At 56.2% G+C, this 24,293-nt stretch overlaps 7 protein-coding genes across 7 annotated transcripts; 5 read left to right on the forward strand and 2 right to left on the reverse strand.

Moving 5' to 3' along the window:
- Window positions 1–2,319: 2,319 nt before the first annotated feature.
- On the forward strand, window positions 2,320–2,721 carry PHYSODRAFT_515791 (hypothetical protein; the record flags this gene model as incomplete). Its single annotated transcript, XM_009533629.1, has 1 exon — window positions 2,320–2,721. The coding sequence occupies one exon, from the start codon at window positions 2,320–2,322 to the stop codon at window positions 2,719–2,721; it is 402 nt and encodes a 133-aa protein (XP_009531924.1).
- Window positions 2,722–2,989: 268 nt separating this feature from the next.
- Window positions 2,990–6,394, forward strand: PHYSODRAFT_250643 (hypothetical protein; the record flags this gene model as incomplete). The annotated part of the gene is made up of 4 exons (XM_009533630.1): window positions 2,990–3,125; window positions 3,183–3,684; window positions 3,841–6,191; window positions 6,315–6,394. The coding sequence occupies 4 exons, from the start codon at window positions 2,990–2,992 to the stop codon at window positions 6,392–6,394; spliced, it is 3,069 nt and encodes a 1,022-aa protein (XP_009531925.1).
- Window positions 6,395–9,279: 2,885 nt separating this feature from the next.
- Window positions 9,280–9,697, forward strand: PHYSODRAFT_286806 (hypothetical protein). The gene has a single exon (XM_009533631.1). It carries the CDS (start codon window positions 9,366–9,368, stop codon window positions 9,573–9,575), a length of 210 nt encoding a protein of 69 aa, XP_009531926.1. The 5' UTR covers window positions 9,280–9,365; the 3' UTR covers window positions 9,576–9,697.
- Window positions 9,698–17,598: 7,901 nt separating this feature from the next.
- On the reverse strand, window positions 17,599–18,939 carry PHYSODRAFT_336115 (hypothetical protein; the record flags this gene model as incomplete). Its single annotated transcript, XM_009533632.1, has 2 exons — window positions 17,599–18,728; window positions 18,777–18,939. The coding sequence occupies 2 exons, from the start codon at window positions 18,937–18,939 to the stop codon at window positions 17,599–17,601; spliced, it is 1,293 nt and encodes a 430-aa protein (XP_009531927.1).
- A 906-nt stretch (window positions 18,940–19,845) lies between these two features.
- Avh1b-45 (Avr1b-1 avirulence-like protein) lies at window positions 19,846–20,346 on the forward strand (the record flags this gene model as incomplete). Its single annotated transcript, XM_009533633.1, has 1 exon — window positions 19,846–20,346. The coding sequence occupies one exon, from the start codon at window positions 19,846–19,848 to the stop codon at window positions 20,344–20,346; it is 501 nt and encodes a 166-aa protein (XP_009531928.1).
- Window positions 20,347–21,016: 670 nt separating this feature from the next.
- Window positions 21,017–22,803, forward strand: PHYSODRAFT_547595 (hypothetical protein; the record flags this gene model as incomplete). The annotated part of the gene is made up of 3 exons (XM_009533634.1): window positions 21,017–21,610; window positions 21,681–21,780; window positions 21,853–22,803. The coding sequence occupies 3 exons, from the start codon at window positions 21,017–21,019 to the stop codon at window positions 22,740–22,742; spliced, it is 1,584 nt and encodes a 527-aa protein (XP_009531929.1). The 3' UTR covers window positions 22,743–22,803.
- A 35-nt stretch (window positions 22,804–22,838) lies between these two features.
- Window positions 22,839–24,172, reverse strand: PHYSODRAFT_336118 (hypothetical protein; the record flags this gene model as incomplete). Its single annotated transcript, XM_009533635.1, has 4 exons — window positions 22,839–23,107; window positions 23,175–23,220; window positions 23,330–23,389; window positions 23,468–24,172. The coding sequence occupies 4 exons, from the start codon at window positions 24,170–24,172 to the stop codon at window positions 22,839–22,841; spliced, it is 1,080 nt and encodes a 359-aa protein (XP_009531930.1).
- Window positions 24,173–24,293: the final 121 nt, after the last annotated feature.

Genomic DNA, 24,293 nt, shown 5'->3' on the forward strand with positions numbered 1-24,293 from the left:
AAGCTTTCCAATGCCCAAGGTCAACGACTTTTGAAGCTAGCTGGCGCGTCGTGGATGGTTAAAGCGATGGATAAGTTGAATGGTGCTAAAAGCCCCACGTCCAGTGAAGCAAGTACCTTCAGTACTGTTCTGAAGGAAAGTCTTACTTTCCAGCTCGTTGTAGCAATGTCTCACGCGTCCATGACGCTGCTCGAGCTAGTGTCAACACCTAAGGGATCGATGAAGAGACTTCGAGCTAATGAGCTGATGGTTGGTTATCAAGCCCAAAAGGAATCGAACCAAGAAACTAGCAGGGGGTTGGGTCTACTCGTTGATATTCTCCAGGCCATGGAGTTGTTTTCTACGTCGTTCCACGAAGAGTTCGTGCTCAATCTGCATGGGTGCCAGAATGCTGGAGATTATGAGAAGGGCCTATTAAGCATGATCGAAGGAAAACTCGCTACAGCAGCTGGAGTGCTCGAAGTGATGGACGTGATATCTTCTGCAACAAGTTGCGGCAGCTCGATATTGGGAGCATCGCTTTCAGCATGCCCCGCTACACTCAACGTTTTCAGAGCTGCTGTTAACATCATTCAGACAACTTCGTCGTATGTGGAGGTATTGCGCCACACTGCGGTGGTGGCCGACAAGAGGGCTGAAGAGATGAAGAATTCCGCTCGAAGTAGTTGGATCCAATTGACTGTCGGACTCATTAGGCGATTTACGTTCGGTAAAGAAGACCGATCACAAGGTGCGACTGGGGATGAAGTGACCGAAATGTGGGCTGCTCATGTGAGGAGCTTTATTTCTGACTGTTTAGCGGTATTGCTGGAGCATCAACTATCTAACATGATTTCTCACGACTGGAAGTTCGACTTTACGGCGCTTCCAGGCGACTCCGATACTGATGATAATGGACTGGGATCGCTCCGCAAGAAGTGGGGAGCGTTTTTCAGCGCACAAATCCCCGGCGTTTTGCCCTCTAGTTTGGTAAGCCTGCCCGGTGGAACTCCGGAAACGCAGACAGATGATGTTTGCAACGCAGTTATGGAGCTGATGAATACGTGCGAAACGTGGTGGAGTCAGAAGTGGAGAGTTACTCAATCGCAATCGTGGGCTGAGACGGTTTCTTCCCTCCGGGAACGGCATCAACGACGTCTCCGATACGCTGCATGGTTGGCGACACAACCGATAGAGCAGACACAATTGGCTGAAGTCCCGAGTCTTACGCGAATCCAACTGCTCACTGTTCTGTCGTCACAAGTGCCATATCTCAATACGCTACTTACACAGCAAGCTATCACCGAAGCGACCGTGTTGGAATTGGCCCAGCAGTTGGACTATTTTGCCGCGAGTCTCGACGATGCCTCCAGCAATGAGCACTCCGCGAACGAGAGCTTGCATGTCTGTGTCCAGAGCTGCTACGGTAGAGTGGCTGCCCTCTTTGAGTATGGGCGAACTCTGGCAGATCTTGTACAAGGTATCAGTGTGATCGAGACTTCAACCGGCGAGCATATCCCAGAAACGGGGAAGATCGAACTTGAGGTTGATATTGTCGGGAAAAGCCTCCTCCACTCAGCATGTAAGCCCAGTTCGGATCTGCTGACGTCGAAAGAGGCGCTGAATGAGATGAACGCCCATGTTAATGCACTTGAAGACGAAACGAAGCGTAGGCAAGCGGGCTACGAGGCCCTAGTGACGAGAAAGCGTGCCCTCGAAGTCGAATTTTTCGGTGTCTGCGGAGAAAATAAGGACGCTGTGATGGAGACTGCGCACGTGTTAAGCAAACACGTAAAGGAGCTGCGGCACCTACTCAAGCGCTTTGATAAGTTTAAGACGCCGTCAAAGCAAAACCAAGTGCCTTCACCGATGGATCCGCGCCGCTCACGACAACTGCAGTCTGATCAACGTGACCCACAACCTTTGCCTGGAGCGACAGGCTTCTGCTTCATGGAGAATGATCGGCTTGTGAAGATTTTACTTCGCAGCATTCGTTCTGTGGACCATCTACAGCTACTAGAGGGCGTTTTGGAAAAACATGGGGAAGCGTGCACTGCCTTACGGGAAGCAATCACTCAGATTGACCAAACCTTGCGTGAGTATGAGTCTAAGGCTGACCCGTTGTTGACTGCTAGCGGCCACGATCCTCAAGATCACTCTCGAGCTTCTCTGCTACTCAAGCTGATACTTGATCTGGTCGAGGCACTACGTGTAGTTGAGACCGATCCATGTGCTGGATCCCCGGGGCCTGTAGCAGCGGACGACACCTCAGCACCCCTTCTCGTTGAGGCTCGAGACCTCGTGCGTGGGTGTGTGAAGATGTTTTTCGAAGCCACAGAAATGGCTGATCGGCTCTCTAGCGCAGAAGACGAGATTACTAGAGCAAGTGCGATCGCTTCACTACCAGAGGATGAAGTGGAGGAAGAGCAGAACGAGGCTGCAGAGGATTCTACCCCGCTCGCTTTGGAGTCAGGCAACAATGTTGCAGTTCCTGTCAGTGGTGACAGCGGTAGCAGCGCACATGACACGACCGCTAGCACTCCTCCAAGTGTAGAGGAGAAGAGTCAATACGGCCTCCAAGTGCTGAAGCGTATTGAGGAAAAGTTGTCAGGCACCGTGACGGAAATGGCCCAGGCTCCCCCAGTGCTGACTGTCGAGCAACAAGCGTCGTGGCTTATCGACGAGGCCACGAAAACAGACAACCTGTGTGTCATGTACGAAGGCTGGACGCCGTGGATTTAGGGGAACCCTGAACTGAAGTACTTGCGACTTCGAGCATGTTTTTAGGTTAACGCTCCTAATTACCACCAATAAAAGGGCTTCCAGCAAAATGTTTCACGTATGTACTCTTTCAGATGGCTACACTAGATCTTTCGGCAAGTTCTAGTGTAGCCATCAATTGTTTATTTGGTGTTCTTCACACCAAACTTACCGATCTTCCCCACGCGCTGCACACGTGGAAGGCCAAAGCGTCAGCAGCTCTGCGCGCGATTGAACGTTCGTGCGAGTGATGCAGCCCAACTACCCGCAGCGTGGCTTCGGCGGCCAGGCGCCGCCCCAGCAGCAGCAGCAGCAGCAGCAGCAGGCGCCTCGCAGCGGCGGTGGCTTCGCGCCCCCCAACGCTGGTGCGTCCTTCCTCTGCGTGTGTGTGTATCCATCTTTCGCACCTTGGAGCTAACCCCGTGGTGTTATGGCTTCACCAGGCTACGGCAACATGCCGTTCAACCAGCAACAGCAGCAGCAACAACAGCAGCCCATGTCCCAGCCCAGTGCCGGCAACTTCCCGGGCCGCCCAGGCTTCCCCGGCGCGCAGCAGCCTCAGGCGCCGCACTCGGGCTTCGGCGGCCGCCCGGGCTTCCCTGGCCAGCCCGGCCCGCCGGCCCCAAGCTCCCAAGGCTCCTTCCGCCCTGGTCAACAGCCTGGACCACCGGCCCCGGGCTCGCAGGGATCCCTGCGCCCTGGCCAGCAGGTTGGCCCTCCGATGCAGGGCCCGCCCTCTTCGGGCGGCAACAGTGGGGTGCCTCAAGTGAACAGGGGCCCGCCCGGTGCGGCTCCAGGACGCGGTGGATTCCCCGGCCAGGCGCCGCCGGCACCGGGTGGCTTTAACAATGCGCCGCCTGCAGCGGGCCCGCCGTCGTTCCAGTCTGGCCCGCAGGGGCCACCTAGGCAGCACTTTCAGCAGGCACCCCCACCCCAAGGACAGCAGTTTGGCAACGCGCCGCCTCCTCAGGGAAGTCGGCCTGGCCCGCCGCCGCAGTTCGGCGGCCAACAGCAGGGCCCGCCCCCTCCGCAGTTTAATGGCCAGCAACAGGGACCGCCGCCGCCGCAGGGAGGAGCGGCGCCGTACCTCCAGCCGAACAGGAATGCCGGGCCGTACCCCGGACCTCCTGGCCCTGGTGCGCAGCCCTACGGTGCTCCTGGCGCCCCCGGGGCCTATGGCCAGCCTCAACAAGGATACCCTGGCCCGCAGCAGCAACAGCAACAGGCTTCCCAGGCGCCGAAGCAGCGTATTGACCCGACGCAGATCCCGCGCCCTGTCGTGTCGGCCGAGCGAGTGCAGTATGTGGCCCGCGGACACACGGTGACGATGCCGCCGGCGGCGTCCAGCGACTACGTCTGCGTGGACGAAGGCTGCTGCAATCCGCGCTTCATTCGCCCGACGCTGAACCACGTGCCTGCAACGAAGGACCTGCTGAAGCAGTGTGGCCTGCCCCTGGCTGCGGTTATCTGCCCGCTTGCCGACCTGCAAGAGGACGAGCTGCCCATCCCGCTGGTGGACTTTGGCCCCAGCGGTCCGCTGCGATGCACGCGCTGTGCTGCTTACGTGAACTCCTTCACCAAGTTTATCCAGGGCGGTCGCAAGTTTGTCTGCAACATTTGCCAGCTCCACAACGAGACCCCGCGCGACTACTACTGCAGCGTGGACCAGTACGGCAAGCGCCGCGATATTCAGGAGCGTGCGGAGCTGTCGCGTGGCTCGGTGGAGTACGTTGTGCCCGCAGCCTACACGATTCGTCCGCCGCAGGAGCCCATTCTGGTGTTCGTTCTCGACGTGTCGCTCTTTTCGTTCCAGACGGGGCTAGCTACGAGTGCGCTGCAAACGATCCAGTACCTCCTGCCGTCGATGGCGCAAAACAAGCGCAAGAAGGTGGGTATTGTGACCTTCGACACGGCCGTGCACTACTACCGCATGGACAATGGTTCGTCTTCTATCTCGATGAACATTTGCCCCGACGTTGATGACCCGGTCGCGCCGCTGCCTCCCAGTAGCTGGCTTGTTTCCATGGACGATCCGGCCGCCGCTGAAAAAATTACAGAGCTGTCGGAGGTCATTACCCGCTCATTCGAGAACACTACTAAAAACCAGGCGGTGTCGGGTGCAGCGCTATGGAGTGTGGCGGACGCTCTTTCCGTATCAGGTGGACGAGTTGTGTTGCTCCACGCTGGGGCTCCTCGCGTGGGTGTTGGCAGGGTGAAGCGTGAAGAAGTGAGTGGTGCTTACGGTACGACGAAGGAGGTGGATCTGTACACTCCGGAGGATAACAACGCCTACGAGGCCTTGGCTCGCCAGTGCGCTGAGAACCACATTTCCGTTGACGTGTTCTCGGTCGACAACACGTTCGCGTCGCTGGCTGATGTGGGCCGTGTGTGCGAGTTGACTGGTGGCCGAGTGCAGTACATGCCCCAGTTCGAGAAGGAGCAGTCCAGCAATCGTCATCATCTTACGAGCATGCTCCAGCGGCTCGTGGACCGTGACTGCGGATACGAGGCCGTGCTCAAGGTGCGATGCAGCGCCGGCCTGCGGGTCGAGCACTCTTACGGAAACTTTTTCAACGCGCGCGGTGGCAACGCTTTTACGACAGATGAAATGGAGTTTGCTGTGATTGACCAGGACCGTTCGATGTGCGTGACGTTCGCGTACGACGAACCTCTTGCGGAGGGCACGGACGCGTACATTCAGGCAGCGTTGTTGTATACACGTAGTGATGGATTGCGCTGTGTGCGCGTGCATAACCTCGCGCTGCAGGTGGAGCCATTACTATCAAATGTCTTCCGCTTCGCTGACCTCGATGCCACTTGCTCCGTGTGGCAGCGCTCGGCAGCGCGCCAGTTCGTGGACAAACAACTGATGCGTGCGACTCCTATGGCCGTCAAGGAATCGCTGGTTGACCAGTGTGTGACTGTGCTATTCAACTACCGCAAATACTGCGCATCATCTTCGTCCTCCGGACAACTCATCTTGCCCGAGTCGCTCAAGTTGTTGCCGCTGTACACACTCGCAACGCTCAAGAGCCGAGCACTACGTGGAAACCTCGTTGGGAACCCTCCACGCGGCTTCATTGATGTGCGTGCGGACGAGCGCGTGATGATGATGGGCCTGCTGAACAGTCTCCCTGTGGAGTTTTGCGTATCGGCTGTCTACCCCAAGCTGTACAGCGTGCACGACTTGGCGGAAGACTGCTGTACACTGGACGAGGACGGCAAGTTTATTCTCCCACCGCAGCTCCCGCCTACTGCTGAGAAGCTTGACGAGGAGGGCATTTTCCTGTTGCATTCTGCAATGTGCTGCTACATCTACATCGGTCCCAAGGCCTCGCCTGAGTTGCTGCTCGAGCTCTTCGGCGTGGACCACGCCGACACAGCCGAGCAGACACTAACGCTGTTCGAGACGCTCGACAACGAGCCTCCTGAGGGCGATGGCGATGGAATGAGTGCTCGCGAACGACTGCGCTCGCTGGTGGAGTACCTGAACTCTACCATCCCGATCTCCCAGCCGCTGGAGATTTTAAGTAAGAACGACTGGCGCGCTAACCGCTTCATGAGTGCACTGGTAGAGGATCGCACACGCAACGACGTGTCCTACGTAGAGTTTCTGGTGCAGGTGCACAAGAAGATTCAGTACAAGTTCCACTAGATCGGAGAAGGAGAAGAAATGGTGTGCGCTGACGGAAACTCGGGATGGAAGACGAGGGAAGCTTTGACATCAAGAAGGCGAAAGGAGTTAGTACCACGAACGAGCGCTTGAAAAAGGCTGCTCACGTTTTGTCTTTCTTGTTCATCGAATAAATGCGTTTTTGTCAGCATTGTGGGAGCTTTTCATTCATTCACATGGGGGGTATGCGGCGTCCAAAGTGAACGAGGAAGCCCTGGCTTGCCGGCGATGCTGGTACTAACTTGGCCTTGGAGTAAGTCTAACAAGCCCGGCCGCTGTGTCAGGCGCGCTTCCGCGGAGGCAACTGTGCTCACCGACTCACGACATTCATGTCATGTCTTTAGGTCAATATGCTTGGTAAAATCCTTCAGTACTTGGAAGTTCCAAGTTGGTACCCCCTACTGTATTTGTCCAGCTTGTTCTCTCGCTGGTCCTTCAGCTCGTAGTTTTACCCGTTGTATTTTACTTAATTTTGTATAGTAAACGAGCAAGCCTTGCGTTAGTTTCCCTTGGACCTTCGCCATGCTCGGGCGCAACATGCGTTAGTTTCCCTTGGACTTTCGCCATGCTCGGGCGCAACATCGGATCTTGTCGACTATTTCACGGAATCTACGCTCCTGAAAAAGGTGCTGCCCCATTTCATCGGCGATCGATGCTTATCGTTGTTGATGCCGGCATCTTCAGAGTTAAAAATCTTTTATCGATAGTGAATTCCGAAGTAGGAACGGACCACAGCTAATTTCATGTACAGTGACACCTCCCTAAATGAACCACTCTAACTGACGACTGCAAACGGGATTATATGGATTTCACTATAGATGTTCTATAACTGATCAAAAACCTCTTTATTCTCTAAATGGTCGTCATTGTTGGCGCCTCAACCCTCTAAATGGACGCCGTAGTAATAGATCCAAACTCATATATTTTTTCTCAATCACTTGCCGGCCTCCTCCCACGTATGCCATTGCTACTACTACTCCCGCCACAACAAATCGAGCGAAGAGAGAAATTTTATTTGGGATGCTAAGTTGGAACAAAGAGTTTGCAGTAACTGCAAGCTTGTAAATACTGATAAATAAGCTAGCCACAGTATTTTACAATCAGCGCAGCGTACATATATATTTTACGAAAAACAAAAATATTATGATGTCGAGACAACTAGGGGCTATGCAGTAGATTTCAAGCAAAAGATAAAACTGCAGACATGGTGGCAGGATATCGGGACAACAAATATTCCTATAACCTCACTAAATTGAAACTCACGTACAACCTGAGGGGATGCGACTCTGCTAATACCAATGATAAGAAGGAGTAGGAACAGACAATACCGCGCCTACCGTTATTGGTTGAGTTCTGATTGTGTGAAGACGAAACAAAACAAGAGTACAAAAATGCTGGAGGGGTGCCAGGTAAAGAAAGCCCTTGTATTGTGCACCTAACATATGAAAATGTAGCCATTAGAAGTGTAGCCATTTCTTTATCTGATCAATTCCTTAACTGAAACAGCGTATTAGACCGAGCGAACTGGGTGTCATTTATAGAGGTGTGACTGTACCGTCGACGTTCATATTCCATCAACATTTTCCCTTAACAGAGCATCTTGCGATCTTAAAACATCGACTCGCGTTACAGCACCTGCACAACATTTGCCTAAAGCGCCTTTAAGCCCTTCGGCGCCTTTAAGCCAAAAAGAGGGGGTGAATCTGGGCTGCTGCAGTGTACTGGAGCAGATCCCCGCAATTAGAAAACTAGCACCGAGTTGCGGCAACGGGTCCATCCGCTAGAATGCCTGGTGCAGGACCTACCTCCGCAAAATCGCGCAGACCTGCTTTACGAGCACTCCGCGCAGATTAGCTTGCTGTGGCAACGTGTACTCACGACAGCTCACAACACGACCAAATGAGCCCATGACACCCGTCCCGCTGCTATCCGTCAATACAAATCCTTCATTATTCTAATCTGTTGCTTCTGAACACCGATTTTGCACAGATTGGATGGGCGCTTTAAAGTATGAGGAGGGATGACCTCCAGGCCTGATGGCTTTGGAAATGGGCACCCCGAAAGAGTCCCTGAGGAGGCGGGGGTCCTGCTAAGTGCCTACTTACACTCCGCCGATGCAAGCTAGTGCGTTCGATAGCTCTAACATACCTCTATGAAGTAGGCAGTACCAAACGTTTGTCCGGATGCAGGCTTACGTGCTGCATAGAGTCAAAGTTAGCACCCGTTTCGGACTTTGGAAAGCTGAGGCAACAATCTATATATTCCCCTCCTACCTGAAAACCAGCTGCTTTACTAATGGCGCCCAAGCCTTGGGCGCCATGCCTTGGACCAAGGCGCCATTAACGGTGCTGTTGTGCTGTCGCATTAAAGGTGCTCTAACCACCTCGTAAAACATCGAGCTCTGAATACCAGAGATCTATCGGTAAGTAAAAAGCAAAAAGTCATGACTCGGTCATGACACAGTGACCTGATATCCGGGGATAACAGCCTCTTTTTGGCGTGTTACCTCGAGATACCAGTTGGTGGGTCATGACCCAAATACTACGATTTGATTGGCAGTATTAATTACAAATTTGGGGCGAACCTCCATTAACACATCTCAAGGTTGCCATTGCCCGTCGCTCGTACCCCGTGCCGTCGGGCATCTTGGCGCTCGAGTGCCCGCGTCTACCAACCCTGCCTGCCGAGCACCCTGCCCGCCGAGCACGCGTCGGTACGTACTGTAGGTCGTCATATACATGGTCATCGTACACACGACGCCGCTAATTGTGACTCTGTGGTGGTGGCTCTAGTAGCAGGTCATGCACATCTAGGGCAGCTACTACGATGTCCTGGAGCACTACAACGCCTACAGGGTGACGCTGAGCCTCCTCGTCAGCATGACGGTACCTTTGTGAGGATCCCCTTCTTCCTGTTGCTCAAGACGTGCTGTGCGCAGCGGCACGATCTGGGTATGGCCATCGAGCACTGCAGCTCTGTTGGCATCTTCATATCCGACCAGTCGAGCAACCGCACTAAGAGCTACAAGACGCGTGTTGAAGGCAGCGATATGTGCGCGCTCATCAACGCTTCCTCCTACGCTACGTCTAGCGCCACCGAGACGTACGATGAGAACGCGAACGGGCCGTACCTGCGCTTCCTGGGCTTTGAATCGCCATCGTGACCATCATTCAGGAGCTAGTGCGCAGCCCCATCGAGGCCGTAGTCACTGGCCTTGTTAGGTAAGCACGCTTTCATATCGGGACTGAAACGAGTTATGGCAACTAATTTAATGATGTAAATGTTGGTATTGCAGTTCAGATAATGATGTCAATTAGACTGTCGAATGCATTACGCTGCTAATGTAAGTCATCGTGCTGTTTGCTGCGAAGCCATTTTGAATAACTGTCGATGCTCTTGTTCCCCCTCTCAGTATCAGCTCTTTCAATCGCATCGTCGATAGAGAGACCGCCATTCACGAAGCTACGTACCGGTACGTGATTGATGCCACATCGACGCCTGGAAAAGAATTTCGCTTCTTTTGATGACGCTCTCCATTTTGTGCCAAATGTTTCCTCCAGGTACTCGATCGAAGGCTGACTAGCCAGGCCATGGTGCCACTCTGCCCAAACCTCTCGTACGGTTGAAACTCGTCGGCTCATGTTGTACTGGGGAACTGTGACTGGTTCTAACTGAGGTGAATGTTGCTGTAGCGTTGCGTTTACCGAGGTTGACACAGGAGTGCTGTCACGTAGAGGAAGCTGGCTTGGATTAGCTCCAGCTGCGTTGTTAGATATGGGAAGAAGTCGGTAAAGGACGTCACCGTGGAGAAATGAAGCAAGCCGATATTGGGATTGCTTCACCATGTCAACGAGAGTCAAGTGCTGAGATTCTAACCGCTGCATAGTTGCTGCGTGCTAATTTGTTGCGACAGGACTGGCATGGCAAGCTGAAGCTGCATTTCCACCGGGTGCTGCGTCGTCTGAGCGCTAGCAAGTGCTTGAGCGCGGAATTGTTGAAACGGTCCACCGAAGATCGGATGGCGGCGAAGTCGAGCAGGAAGGACGTCAAATAAAATGCAGCGTCTTGAAGCAACACGGTGCGTAAGAATTCCAACAATTCAATGAACCCTCGAGCGGCGAGGTTGCATTCCCACTCACTATCTAATAGCTTCTGTTTGTAACTTTCAAGCCCAGGGAAAATCTGTTGCTTGAGTTCATTGGGTGGGTCCACAATGGCACGTTCCAAATAATAAAGACGTGCGCGCGGGGGGTGTCATGACAGAGCACGAATCGCTTCTCGCGCCAGAGGAGCGGAATATACTGCTTCCATGGTGTCAAGGCTCCATCGGCCATGTCGGCGACTTTGGGAGATGTCGACATCAGCGCCTTCCAGTTGTCGTACGCCCTGTTGGCGGTTGATATGAACCTTTTATTGAACGTAAGGCCGAGATGATCAAAAACAGCCTCGTAGCTTTTCTTGTCAGTGTTGCAGGATATAGCTTTATTTCGATCTCGGCCACTTAGGAACTTGATGTCATACCAGTTCTCCGATCTCCGAAAGGAGGGAAATGATTCACTATTGAGATGAAAGCGCTCAAACAAGTAGATAGCAACCGCTCCAACAGGGCATAAATGAACAGCCTTATTGCGCATGAAGCCGACATGCTGAAGTTTTCCAAACGTATTCGTTTTCCCATGTTGGATTAGCAGGACCAACGCAATGCACGGCTGAAAACCCTCCTTGTCAAGTTCCTGGGAAAACATATCAGCCAGCTTGTAACGGGGGTACGTGGAATAGTGACCCTGTCACTATTCCGGGATGGCTACATCGGTCACTCCCCTGGATAGTGACCCAAGTGGCCTCAGAGCCAACAGATACATTTTGTATGACACAAACTATAGGGAACTTAGGATTTGTATGCAGGCCAAATCTGTACCAACCTATAAATACATTCAGTCTTAGATCTACCGCTTTTCATGTCAAGTCGTCCCCTTCAGACCAGGGACACGTGAACGGCTGTTCACTTGGAGTTTGTATACTCCTGCTTCCTCTGTTAAGAAGTGCTGTGTGCACCGTCACACTTAATAGCACTTGTAGTCAATCCTACGCCTACGCGGGTAGATTGGACTACCTAAATCCGCTGTGGTCTCATCGAGTGAGCCAAGATGGATCGTACGGAGTTTCCCCATCTGAACGACTCGCAGTACGAGTCCGTTCGTAAGATGGCAGGCATCTTTGGGGCAGATGCCCTGCGTAGCTTAGCGGCGGCGACGCCGGCTGAGCAGGTTGAGCGTATCAACGCGTTCGACACCTACGAGCGAGGGCTCATCGCCCACGTTCAAGGGCTGCAGGCCACTGCGGCCGCGCCGAAGCCGGTGCAACCGAAGCCCCTGCGGCTGAAGGTTCACCCCTTCGAAGGGAAGGAAGGAGAAAACCTTCACTTCTGGGTTCGAGAGGTTGAGCTCGCGATGGACGCGGCTCTCGTCTCGGACGAGCGACTCCGTGTCGCCTTTGCGCTCTCCAACCTTAGTGGTCGCACTAAGAGTTGGGCGTATACGCGCGAAGCGACGACGCCTGGATGCTTCGCATCATGGTCTCAGCTGTGCGAGCAGCTGCGGGCCGCGTTTCTTCCGGCGAACTACGAGTACCGCCAGCGTTCGCGCTTCCTCGCCTGCAAACAAGGAAGGCGCGAGCTGCATGAGTTCATCCAGGAGATGCGAGTGCTCACTGCCTCTTTGGTGGGGAACCCCCTGCCTGAACATATCAAGGTGACCGTGTTCATGGACGGTCTGCGTGTCGGTCCTGCCCGCACGCAACTGTTCCGTGTGCAAGCAAACACTATGGAGGAGGCGATTCAGATCGCCCTCCAGGAGGAGTACAGCCACAAGCAGGCTCGTACCCCCGCCACGGTATGACAGAGCAACCCTGCCTCTGGCGGTGTGCCTAATGGTAACTCCGGCAATGGAGCGATCAACGGGCCGGTTCCCATGGATCTGGGCATGGCCGAGCAGAGCGACATTCGCTGCTACGGCTGTGGCAAGCTTCGGCACATGAAACGTGCTTGTCCCGCGGGAGGACTGAAGAAGAAGTTCTCTTCGAAGCCCTTTGGCTCTAGGGGTCGCTGGCAGAAGCCGCGCCCCAGGAACCAGGGGAACGCCGGACACCAGTAGGGGCGGGGCGCCCTACTGGGGAAACACTAAGACTTCATGAGGGGCGTGCGGGTGGCGCACGCCATGGGGACTTAGCCCCTGAGAGTCTCTGTACTCTCGAAGCGGGGAAGGGCAGCGGTGGGCTGCTTGTGGTGCACGCGAGTGTACCGGGATACGATCATCCCTTGAGAATCTTGATGGACTCTGGGGCGTCCAACAACTTTGCGCGCCGCCAGACTGTCGCACGCAATCGGGACAAGTACGCCGATGCGCTACGAGGCAGCAAAGGCAACGGACTGGTCTCGGTAAGACTGGCCGACGGTACGGTGGTAGAAGTACCTCGGGTCCACAGGGACCTCACTGGTAAGTTAGAGGACTTCGACAGCACGGAGCCGTTCTTGGTCCTAGACATGGACAAGTACGACTTGATCCTTGGCATGCCGTGGCTGGAGAAACACGAGCCTTGGATCGACTGGCGCGGCAAGGCCATCGGGTCCAGCCATCCCCCACGCTCTGACAGAGCTTTGGTGAGTCATGTTCCCACCTCTGGTAGCAGCTGGGGCGCCCGCGAGGGCCGCCAGGGCGCAGCAGCGTCTAATGAGTTCTTGGGGTCCGTCGAGACTGACGACGACTCCGACCGGGCCGGACAAGGCCTGAGAGTGGAGGTGCCGGACAGCACCTACCAGGTGGGTAACGTAGGTCTACACGCGGGTAACGAAGTACCGCAGGCAGCAAGGGCTGCTGGAGAAGGCGCCGCTGGCGTTGGCGTAGGTAACCATGTTCCACGCGCGGTCACTCAGACCGTAACTGATGAGGAAGGCACTGCAGGCGCTTCTGATGTGGGTAACATAGGCCCACAGGAGGTCACTCAGACCATAACTGATGCGGGAGCCGCTGGAAGCGCTCCTGGTGTGGGTAACCAAGTTCCACACGGCGAGGTGGGTAACATAGTTCCACCCAGCAAGGCGGGTAACCAAGTTCCGCTCAAGAACAAGGCGGGTAACCAAGTTCCGCTCAAGGACAAGGCGGGTAACGTAGTTCCGCACGAGATCGAGAAGATCGGTGGTGCCGTCAAGGCGGCGCCACGAGACGAAGATACCCGAGGGTCACGTCGTAAGCCGGGCCTAGTCGTGTGGCCGACGACGCCAGTCGCCAGCGACTCCGAGCCTCCAGCCAAGGCTCCAGCCGCCGTAGAGTGTTATCACATCTTCGACGGCGTGACCGGTCGTCGGGTCAAGACAGGAGCTGTCGAGCTTACAGCTCTGCCCGAGGTTTCAGAGTTGCTGAACCTTGAGGAGCTCGCCATGGAGGACTACTTGGCCGAGCTAAAGGCCGGGGAGATCGCAGAGTTGGTTCTCCGACCGGAGTCCACGTCGGCCGAGTTGAACTCGTCCTCGGCCATTTACCAGGCAGTCCTGGAGGAGTTCCAGAGACAGCGCGCATCGCGCATGGGCTCTGAGATTCTTAAGAACCCCCGGGATCCGGTGTACCCCTTGGTGAAGGAGTTTGAGGACGTGGTGTCCAAGGATCCACCGTCCAATCTCCCTCCGGACAGGGGAATCAGGCACGAGATCGATCTCGTGCCGGGCACGAAGTACTGTGTCACGAGGCAATGGCCTCTTCCCCGGGAGCAGTGTGAAGTCATTGATGCCTTCTTTGCCGCCAAGGCGAAGGCAGGCATGGTGGGGAGTCGAAGTCCCCGCACTCGACGCCTACCTTCTGTGTTCGCTAACCGAACGGAATGTGGCGTCTGGTTCATGCTTATAACAAGCTGAACAGCGCGACAGTGCCTGCGCAGACACCGATCCCGCGCAAGGACGTGTTGCTCAACAACATGGCCGGCTGCACGCTGTATAGCGCGCTGGACCTGGTGGACGGATACTACCAGATCCTGATGCGCGAGAGCGACATCCCACTCACGGCTGTGAGCACGCCGAGCGGTAAGCTCTGGGAGTGGCTGGTCATGCCTCAGGGGCCTTCTAACGCCCCGGCAACGTTCAATCGCTTGGTCACACAACTGTTCCGACCTTTGCGTGCGTTCACACAGTCGTACTTTGACGGCATCTTCGTCCACAGCCGTGCCGAGGCAGGCCAGACGGCCATGGAGGTGATCTCCAGCACCTTCGACGTGTGTTCGAAGTCATGCGGGCGAACAAGCTGTACGCCAACATCGACAAGTGTGTGTTCACAGCTGAGGAGATCAAGGTCCTGGGCTGCTTCGTCAGCAGCGCCGGGGCCCGGGTGGTCCCGGAGAAGGTGAAAACCATCGCGGCTTGGCCGCCACCTCGGTCGCAGAAGGACCTACGACAGTGGTTGGGCCTCGCCAACTATATAGTGCAGGCTACGCCGAGCTGGCACGGCCCTTGTCGGATCTCCTGAAGAAGGATGTCGACTGGCGCTGGGAGCGTCGCCATCAAGATGCTTTTAACGACATCAAAGCGAGCTTACAGCGCGCGCCAGTCCTGGTATTGCCGGACGAGACGAAGCCTTTCAGCGTAGTCTGTGATGCGTCTGACTACGCAATTGGCTGTGCGCTATTGCAGGCCGACGATGAAGGCCGCGAACGGGCCATCTCGTTCCAGTCCAGGCAGCTCAAGGCAGCCGAACGGAACTATCCAGTCCACGACAAGGAGCTACTTGCCATGAAGTACGCTCTTGTCAAGTTCCGAGTGCACCTCCTGGGCTCGACGCCCTTTGTCGTTTATACAGACCACGCGTCCTTGCGGACTGCCGTCAACACACCGCATCTCTCACAGCGGATGGCGCGTTGGCTGTCATTCTTCGCGGAATACAACTTCCGTGTCGAGTACAAGCCGGGCAAGTTGAACGTGCTTGCCGACGCGCTGTCGCGCCGACCCGACTACGAGCTTGCTCATATTAGTCGGGTCACGACGGATCTGTATGATCGCATCAGGCTGGGGTACCGAGACGATGCCAGTCTCGGACCTCTTGTGCGGTTCTTGGCCGCTGGCTCCGAAGCCAAGGCCGAGTGGCTCACGCCCCGACAACGTGCAAGGCTGCACCGCTATGAGTGGGTTGACGGTTTGCTCCACTATAGGGTCGAGCCCGAGGATCCTCCCCGTATTGTCGTGCCCAACGACTAGGATCTCAAGTACGACATCCTGATGGAGGCGCACGACGCTCCATCCAGTGGCCATCTCGGCCGTGAGAAGACGTACGCGTCTGTCTCGCAGATGTTTTGGTGGCGTCACATGTACAAGTGGGTCGCCACCTACGTCCGTACGTGCGAGACGTACCAGCGCGTGAGGCCTGCCGGTCACGCCTCGGCACCATTGCAGAGCCTGCTGGTCCCAGCGGGCTGCTGGAAGTCGATGAGTCTCGACTTTGTCTTTGGACTTCCGGCCGATGACCGTGGCAACACTGGTGTTGTTGCCTTCGTGTGCCGTCTGAACAAGATGGTCCACATTGCTCCAGTTCGTGACACCGTCACTGGCGACGAGGTCGCTCGCCTGTTCATGGACTGTGTCTTCCGACACCACGGTTTGCCCGAGACCATTGTCTCTGATCGAGACCCGCGGTTCACCGCTACGTTCTGGCAGACGCTGTTTCGCCTTCTCGGCCCACGACTGTCGATGTCGACGGCGGACCACCCGCAGACGGATGGCCAGACGGAGCGCGTCAATCGCGTGCTCGAAGACACGCTCTGCAGTATCGGTGCGGAGATGCCCCGCTCTTGGGCTGATCGCTTGCCCATGGTTGAGTCCGCACTCAACAATGCGGTACATGCATCGACGGGCTTTACGCCCTTTTACCTGAACGGGTTTCGCCACCCTCAGGTGCCACTCACATTACGAGGCAGTACCGGGGCTTCGGTCCTAAGTGGGGGAGAGGCTCGGAAAACCTTTTCCTCCCAACTCTCGGACGTGAGTCCAGCCACCTTGCGGAAGCAACTGTCCTCGTTTGCCGAAGACAGTCTGAACATAATCAGCAGGGTGCGAGACACCATGGCGCAAGCCCAAGATAAACAGAAGGAGTACTCTGACCGAAATGGAAGAGGAAACATGAACGTGTTTAAGGTTGGGGATATAGTTCTCCTAGATACTAGAAACCTACCGCTAAACACTGTTAGCTCGGTCGAGAGCAACAAGCTGAAGCACCGCTTCATTGGACCCTTCACGGTCCTCAGCCGGCATGGCGCGGCGTACACCATAGACTTGCCCAAGTCGATGACGACTCACCCGACGTTTTACGTGGGTCGTGTTAAGAGGTACCATGACCCTCTGGCTCTGGCTGCCCCGCAGGAAGCGGTGGGTGGCCCGGTGGAGAAGAGCGCAGCTCCTCGGAGCGCGGCGTCGAGTCGCGGTAAGGCGCCTGATACGCGCGCTGGTCGTAAGACGGCGCGGCGTACATCGGAGCAGCATACGCAGGGGCCCCGTACGAGCCCTGGCCAAACTGGGCCTGATACGAGTGGGGCTGCTGCTGCTCCGGATACGGCGCGTGGTCATGAAGCTCGGCCCGAGCTGGTTTCGCAGGGAGTCGTAAGACGACAGGTCGGCTCGACGATCCACACGGCCATGGAGACTGCGAGTTTCTTGATAGAGCGAGGCAACATTCTCACGGAGCCGCTCCACGGCACCAGGCTAACCAGCACGAGCGGCAGCCTCGCCACCAAGACCGACACCAAGCGCGATCTCGAGGACGTACACACGGTCCCGGAGAAGACGAATCTCCTCTTGCTGCAGGGCCACCACCTAACTCGGGGCCCCAGCATACGGCTGCGCCGCCTCAGACTCGTAGCCATGGCCGTGCGAGGCCACCGCCGGCCCTCCTTGATCGTAATGGGCAGATCCACTACCACGTGGAACGAGTCGTCCGGGAGCGGCGGCTCCATCGCAAGCGCCAGCTGCTCGTGAAGTGGAGGGGTTACCCTGAGTCGGATAACTCGTGGGAGCCCGTTGAGCAGCTCCAGGCAGACTGCCCGAAGGCTGTTGCGATATGGGACGAGAAGCAGCGGCAGCTTCGTAAGTAGTCCTTGGCTTCTTGGCCGGTACCCGGGGCACGGTAGCAGACGTAGTCGCACCACGCCCTCGCTCTTCACGAGCTTTGGCTCTCGCCTCTTGCTTCAGCTCGGTCATCTTCGGGCGGAGCATGCGCTAGCTCACGTATTGAGCGAACTCGATGCGGAGCTCGCGGGTCCAGGATAGCGGACAGAGTGCGATCCTCACGGAGCTCTTTGAACTCTTGGTCGGAATACCCTTTGCGCTGGACGTAGCGCCAGAAGAGGTCTTCCACCTCGCTCCAGGTCATGTTGTCATTCGGCTTGACCCAGTGGAAACCCCACACAGGATGGAGTCCACCCTTGTCCTTCGGCTTCTTGCGAAGCGTGGTGAACTCCTTCAGTGTGAGCTTGTGTGGTGCTAGTAGCACACACCGGGCGACTTCAACGTCGCCAAGAAAGAGTGGCTCTTTCTCAACAAGAGCACGCTCATAGGAACCCCTCGAGGTGTACCCGCCGATAAGGCCACGAGGAGCCGAGAGCTTCTCCAACAGCGCTGACGCACCAGTGCCAGGCTCGGGCGGGAAGTAGCCCTGCGGGTACGTGGCATCCCCGCCTGAAGAAGACTCGATGGCAGTCGTGGCAGTCGGCTGCCTGGCATACGCACCCGAGCTAGCAGCGTGGTATTGCTGCTGCTGCTCGTCGAGGTTGTTGGAGAGCTCCTTGGGCTCGTGGACGGCACCCTCCTCGTCCTCAGACTCCGAGTCGATGAACAGCTTGGAGCTGGAGCCGCGAGGCGACCTGGAAGCTGAACGCTTCTTCGCCTTGGCCTCGGCGGCCTTCGCAGCGGCAGCCGCTTTCGACGCTTGGGCACGCTCACGACCTTGTGCCAGCACCTCCTTGGGCTTGGAGCCCGCGTCGCTCGGCGACTTCTCGGCCACGACCCCAGCGTCGGCCATGGCGACTTCGTCGTGCGACTGCTTGCTGTCGCCTGAGCCGGACTCGGCGTCCTCCGCATCCTTCTCTGACGAGGCCTTTGCGTCGGCCGAGGCGTTGGTCATGTCGCCTGCCGCCAGCTCCGTGCCTTCGGCAGCGTGCGTGCTGCCCTCCGAGACGTTCTCGTCGTCGGGTGAACTCTCACCGGAGTACTGGACCATCGTGCAGTCAAAGACGGCGGCTTCCCAGTCGCGAGCCGGGCTTTTATGGCCCCGAGGACTCTCCTCCTTGCCTTGCGCGGCGTCAGGAGACTTGCTCCGAGCCCCGGCCTAACGGCCACTCTCCGGCGTGCTGCTACGAGAGCGCACCACCTCCTCGGCCGCCTTCGTGGCCTCCATCAGCGCGGACGACTCGTCCTTGGCCTTGGCCGCCCTGGTCTTCGGCCCTACGGCTTGCGGTTTCGGAGGTGCTTTCGCACTGCGCGCACTGCGCTTTGGAGGCATGCTTCCGGTCGACGTGGAGACCCTGCGGCTTGCTCGGCGATGCGCCAGTTGCTCTGTGAGGCCCGGGGGCCGATGCGCCAGAGCTCGCGCCGTTGTCGATGGATTTCGACTTTGCGAGTGAAATGTGAGTCGCCGGCGTAACCTCGCTCTGATTGGTCGATAAGATCGAATCTAAGTGGGGGAGGATGTAACGGGGTTACATGGAATAGTGACCCTGTCACTATTCCGGGATGGCTACATCGGTCACTCCCCTGGATAGTGACCCAAGTGGCCTCAGAGCCAACAGATACATTTTGTATGACACAAACTATAGGGAACTTAAGAATTGTATGCAGGCCAAATCTGTACCAACCTATAAACACATTCAGTCTTAAATCTACCGCTTTTCAAGTCAAGCCGTCCCCTTCAGACCAGGGACACGTGAACGGCTGTTCACTTGGAGTTTGTATACTCCTGCTTCCTCTGTTAAGAAGTGCTGTGTGCCCCGTCACACAGCTCCAGATCACGAATGGTTTCGCCTCGTAGTAAGCCAAAATGCGATACCAAAAACGCAGCCCTCCCCATGAGATCATCCAAAACGAAAAAAGTATCACAAATCTGAGTGAATTGAGCCTCGGACTGATAGCCGTCCAGCAGCGATCCCACGCCGCGATCTGTGTAGTTTTTCTTTCGTGTCGACGTAGTTTCTGCCTGGACAGTCGACAATAGTTGCTTCACCTTATACGTGCGAGGATGATCGTTAGCGTTCATCTTGTTGGCGACCTGCTGATTGTATAGGTCTACAATAGCCCGTCGAAATAATAATTGAGATGTGTTGTGCTTGCTATCTAGCCCACTAGGTCCACCGGGCCTTCCACTTCGCAACTCGCTGTCGAACACGCACGCTTCAATATACTGGAAGGTACGATGCGTCTGGGGTGCGTTCTACTCGTGGCTTTAGCCGCGTTCATTACGGCATGCGACGCAGTGACGACCAGCAATCAGGTGAAATTGACTCCAACCACGATCGATAGAGGTCTCGGTGATCGGAGGCTTCTGCGAAGCAACGGGGCCAACATTGATGCCGCAGATGACGAGGACGAGGAAAGAGCGTGGCTTATCGACATGGTCAGGAACTTTCTTGCAAGGAACGACTTTGATATGACCAAGCTGTCCAAGATGATGGACAACGAAGCGTACAAACTAAAAATGTTCAAGAAATGGGACTCGCACAAGCAGAGCATCGCCAACATTCGAGAAAACATGAACCTGCGCAACAACCCGCACTTCGACAAGTTGTTGCTCGACTACCTCAACAAGTACCAGCGCAAGGCGACCAAAGTGGAAAAGGTGAAACGTGGTAACAAGGTGCGCCCTGCTGGAAATCGCGTGACCATCAACGATGTTCCGTCGGTTCGTGAGTTTTAACAAGCAAACTTAGCGTGCGGCGCCGCGGGAGGGTAGTGCTGTTGAGTATATTCAGTGTCAATGGAAGCGCTTTTAAGCGCTTTTTAAAAAAAAGTGTCGATAGTTTACAGCCGATCTAAGAACACTTCGTTATAATAATGAACGAATCATCACCGAGAGTCAGTCGCTTTTCACACAGGATGCCTACCTGTCTGGGCCGTTGCCTTCCGTAGCAAACCTGTGCGCGACTTATCGACTGGGCCAGTAGGCCTTTTCTTTACTGGCGGTCAGGAGCGGCGCGATGGCGAGATGGTATGGACGGAAAAAGTAAACCCGCCTGCACCCCTCGTACCATCCGCGGTGGGTTTTCGTCGTACAGCACAGCCACGATCGCGCTCACGAGTGAGTGAAGGTTGCCGGCTCCAGCTGTAAATAGCCCCCCCCCATACTCCCGCTAGCCACACTCTTTTTCCTGTGCTGCTGGCAGCTAGCGTACATGTACATGTGAGCTCAAAGGCAACTTCAACCCACGAATTATTACCAACACTCACGATATCAGATTCGACGGGGTGGGCGACGCGGGTCCGGCCATTCCAAAAGCCGCACAAAAGCGCCGAAGAAGGCCGCTCGTCATCCCTCCGCGCTACGTCCCAAGGCCCCACTCGCCTCCACGTCCACTCCGCAATCCGCCATGGAAGTCCAAGAGCGAAGGAGCGGCCGGAGCTCCAACGACGTGGCCGACGCCCTCAAGAGCGGCCTGCAGCTCTCCAACCAGGACGAGGCCAAGACTGAGGCCGGGGCCAAGACTAAGGCCGAGGCCCAGCCAACCGACGCGTCCGAGGGCCAAGACGAAGAGGCCGCACGCCGGGACACGCTGCGGCTGGCCTTCGTGGGCAACGTGGACAGCGGCAAGTCGAGCCTCATCGGCACGCTGATCAAGGGCGACCTGGACGACGGCCGCGGCTCGTCGCGCCAGGCCATCTTCCGTCACAAGCACGAGGCCGAGTCGGGCCGCACCAGTAGCGTGGCCACTGCCTACCTGGGCTTCGACGCGCGCGGCGAGCAGATCCTGTCCAGGCGCGCGGGCAAGCTCATCCCATGGGCCGAGCTGGCCAAGATGGCGCACAAGCGCATCCAGCTCATCGACCTCGCGGGCCACGAGAAGTACCTCAAGACGACGGTCTTCGGCCTCACCGGCATGCAGCCGGACGTCGTCGTGGTCGTCGTGGGCGCCAACATGGGCGTCAAGCGCATGACCAAGGAGCACCTGGCCATCGCCGTCGCAGTGAGTGGACGGCCCTGTATTTGAGTGAGTGCAGGTTGAAGTTGCATGTACTGACTTGGGTTGGTGTTAGCTGGAGATTCCTATCGTTGTGGCCCTGACCAAGATCGACATTGCCCCCAAGAACGTGGCCAAAGAGACGCTCGCGACAGTTCGCCAGGCCTTACGACGCTGTGAGAGAGTGTTGAAGAATGTGGTGGGTGGATATTGGAGACTTACTTACGTTGTGTGTTGTGCTTTGCTAGACGGGAAGATGGCGATGCTCGTGAAGACGACGGAGCAGGCCGTGACGGCAGCCAAGGGCATTCCGTCGAACCGCATCACGCCCATTCTGCCGATTTCTAACGTCACGGGCGACGGCCTGGAGAACCTCCGCCGGATACTGTACGAGACGTCGCCGTCGGCGTTGTTCAAGGCGGGGCTGTCTGCCTCGACGCTGGCTACGACCAAGTCGATCAACCAGGAGGAAAGTATCGCGGTTGCAACACCAGCCGCTGCGGGGGAGACGAAGAAGAAGGCAATAGCGGTGGCCGACGTGGTTGAAATGCCCATCGACGAGACGTACCAGGTCCCAGGCGTGGGGTTCATCCTTGCAGGCACGTTGGTGACCGGAAGCTTCAAGGTGAACGACGCGCTGCAGATCGGACCCGACTACAACGGACACTTCCACAAGGTTACCGTGCGCTCCATGGAGTCCATGTACATGCCCCTGAAGGAGCTTGTGCCGGGGCAAACTGCGGCGCTTTCGGTCCGGTCGGTTAACAAGAAGTTCGCGCTGAGTCGAGCGACTTTCCGCAAAGGAATGATTCTGCTGAGCCCGGAAATCAAGGTCGACGACTACGTCTCTCGAGTGTTCGAGGCCCGTGTCGTGATCCTGCACCACCAGACCACCGTCACCGTCGGCTACCAGCCGATGGTCAACTGTCGAACGATCCGACAGACCGCTGAGATCATCTCGATCGAATCGAACCAGGACGTCATCCGCACAGGGGACCGAGCACTCGTGCGCTTCCGGTTCATCCATGCGCCCGAGTTCTTAAAGAAGGGGATGCGCTTCGTGTTCCGCGACGGCCAAGCCAAAGGAATCGGCAAGGTCGTGCGAATAGTCCCCGCTGAGCAATGCGAGACGCTGTGAGCAACGTACGAGAGGGAGTGTATTGATAAGGGGGACGGAAGATTCGGGTATGAGCCATTTCATATTTTTCTTGCATTGCATTCAATTGCGCTGCGTTTAAATACCGATCGGGAGGTTGTCGCTGCTGTTGCTGTGGAAGAGCAGGTCTAGCATCTCCTCTTCTTCTGCTGTGTACATGTCTTGCAGAGGCGAGCGTCTTCCAAGAGTGAGGAACATTTGCTCGATGAGGCAGATATTCGACTGCACGTCCACTGAAACCCCTTCACCCTTTGCAGTGGCCTCCTGCGTAAAGTGCTGCACGATCCGTTCCAACAGCGGAGCGACATAGCGCTTACGCCGCTTTTCATTGAGGTGCTTCTCCACAACTACAGAAAATAGTCGATGTCAGCTCACTGCACCTACAGGAAGACAACGAGGAGGGGGTAGACTTACATTCGTGAATCTCTTGACTGTTCGAGCTGCATTTGTTCTCGGTAATCTAAAGCATGTCGAAAGAGAGGGAAACGTGAGTGAAAACCAACTTCACCACAATTCACATTCACAATAGCTGCCCACAAAATTTGAAGTTTGTATGCACTCGAACAAACCTGATGCGTGAGAAACTTTTGCACTTCCGCCAGCACTTCCTCGCTGACAAAGGACTCATTCTGCCAAGAACAAAAATACGAACTCTTAGGTGAGAAACCACGTTGTCAACTCGCAAAAGAAAGATGTGCCTTTCTTACCTGTTTCTTGGCTTTCTTTCCTGGAGAAGGTGCCGGTGCTTCGGTTGGGATAGATTCTACAGTCGAGGTGGTGACAGTTGTGGCTGGTTCGGGTATCGACGCAACTTCGCTTACTACCGGGGCCGATACCACTGGGGTAACGACTTCGCGCTGCTCCACTGCACGCTCGATCGCTGGCTCAGTCTTGTGTTCCACGTGGTTTTGCTCAACGGTTTCCTCCACACTCGGCTCGGTGGCCTTCGTATCAGCCTCCACAATAGGATCCACAGGTGCAGGCTCACTTGCTATGACCGCAGGGACGGCGGCTTCCTTCTCAACAACTTCAATTGGAGGATTACTGGCGCAAAGAGGTGCCTCGACCGTGCCGGCAGGAGTCACAACTTCTGCGCCCCCTTCGGATGCATGACTCAAATGAGGAGAAGAAGCAGGGCGCTTAGGCACTACTGCAGGCGTGGTATCGCCACCGTTGTTGGTTCTTGCGGTGACAGGAATGTCAGCGGGACGGTTCTCTTCGGTCGGAACCAACTCGGGCTCAGCAGCCTTCACACTGTCCGCGGGATTGCTCGATTCTGCGTGGTCGTTGTTGTTGTTGTCTGGATGGGTGGCAACCACCTCAGTCGCGTTCTCGGTGAGCTTGTCATTGATCACGGGCTCGACGACGTCGACAGGCTGCGGTTGCACTTCAGTGACTTGAGCCGTCTCCATAACTGGAATCGAGGAGTTTTTCTTGAGGTCGCTTTGCGCTATTGCAGTCGAATTGACAATGACAACGGCAGGCTGAGCTTGCCGTGGGCAATCCACCCACCGACAACCTTGGCAACGGATC

The sequence above is a fragment of the Phytophthora sojae genome, assembly GCF_000149755.1.
Source record: "Phytophthora sojae unplaced genomic scaffold PHYSOscaffold_7, whole genome shotgun sequence".
Taxonomy (NCBI): domain Eukaryota; phylum Oomycota; class Peronosporomycetes; order Peronosporales; family Peronosporaceae; genus Phytophthora; species Phytophthora sojae.

Bases quoted from the DNA above. Each gene is read 5' to 3' on its own strand.
- PHYSODRAFT_286806 (XM_009533631.1), top strand. From the start codon at position 9,366: ATGGCCATCGAGCACTGCAGCTCTGTTGGCATCTTCATATCCGACCAG.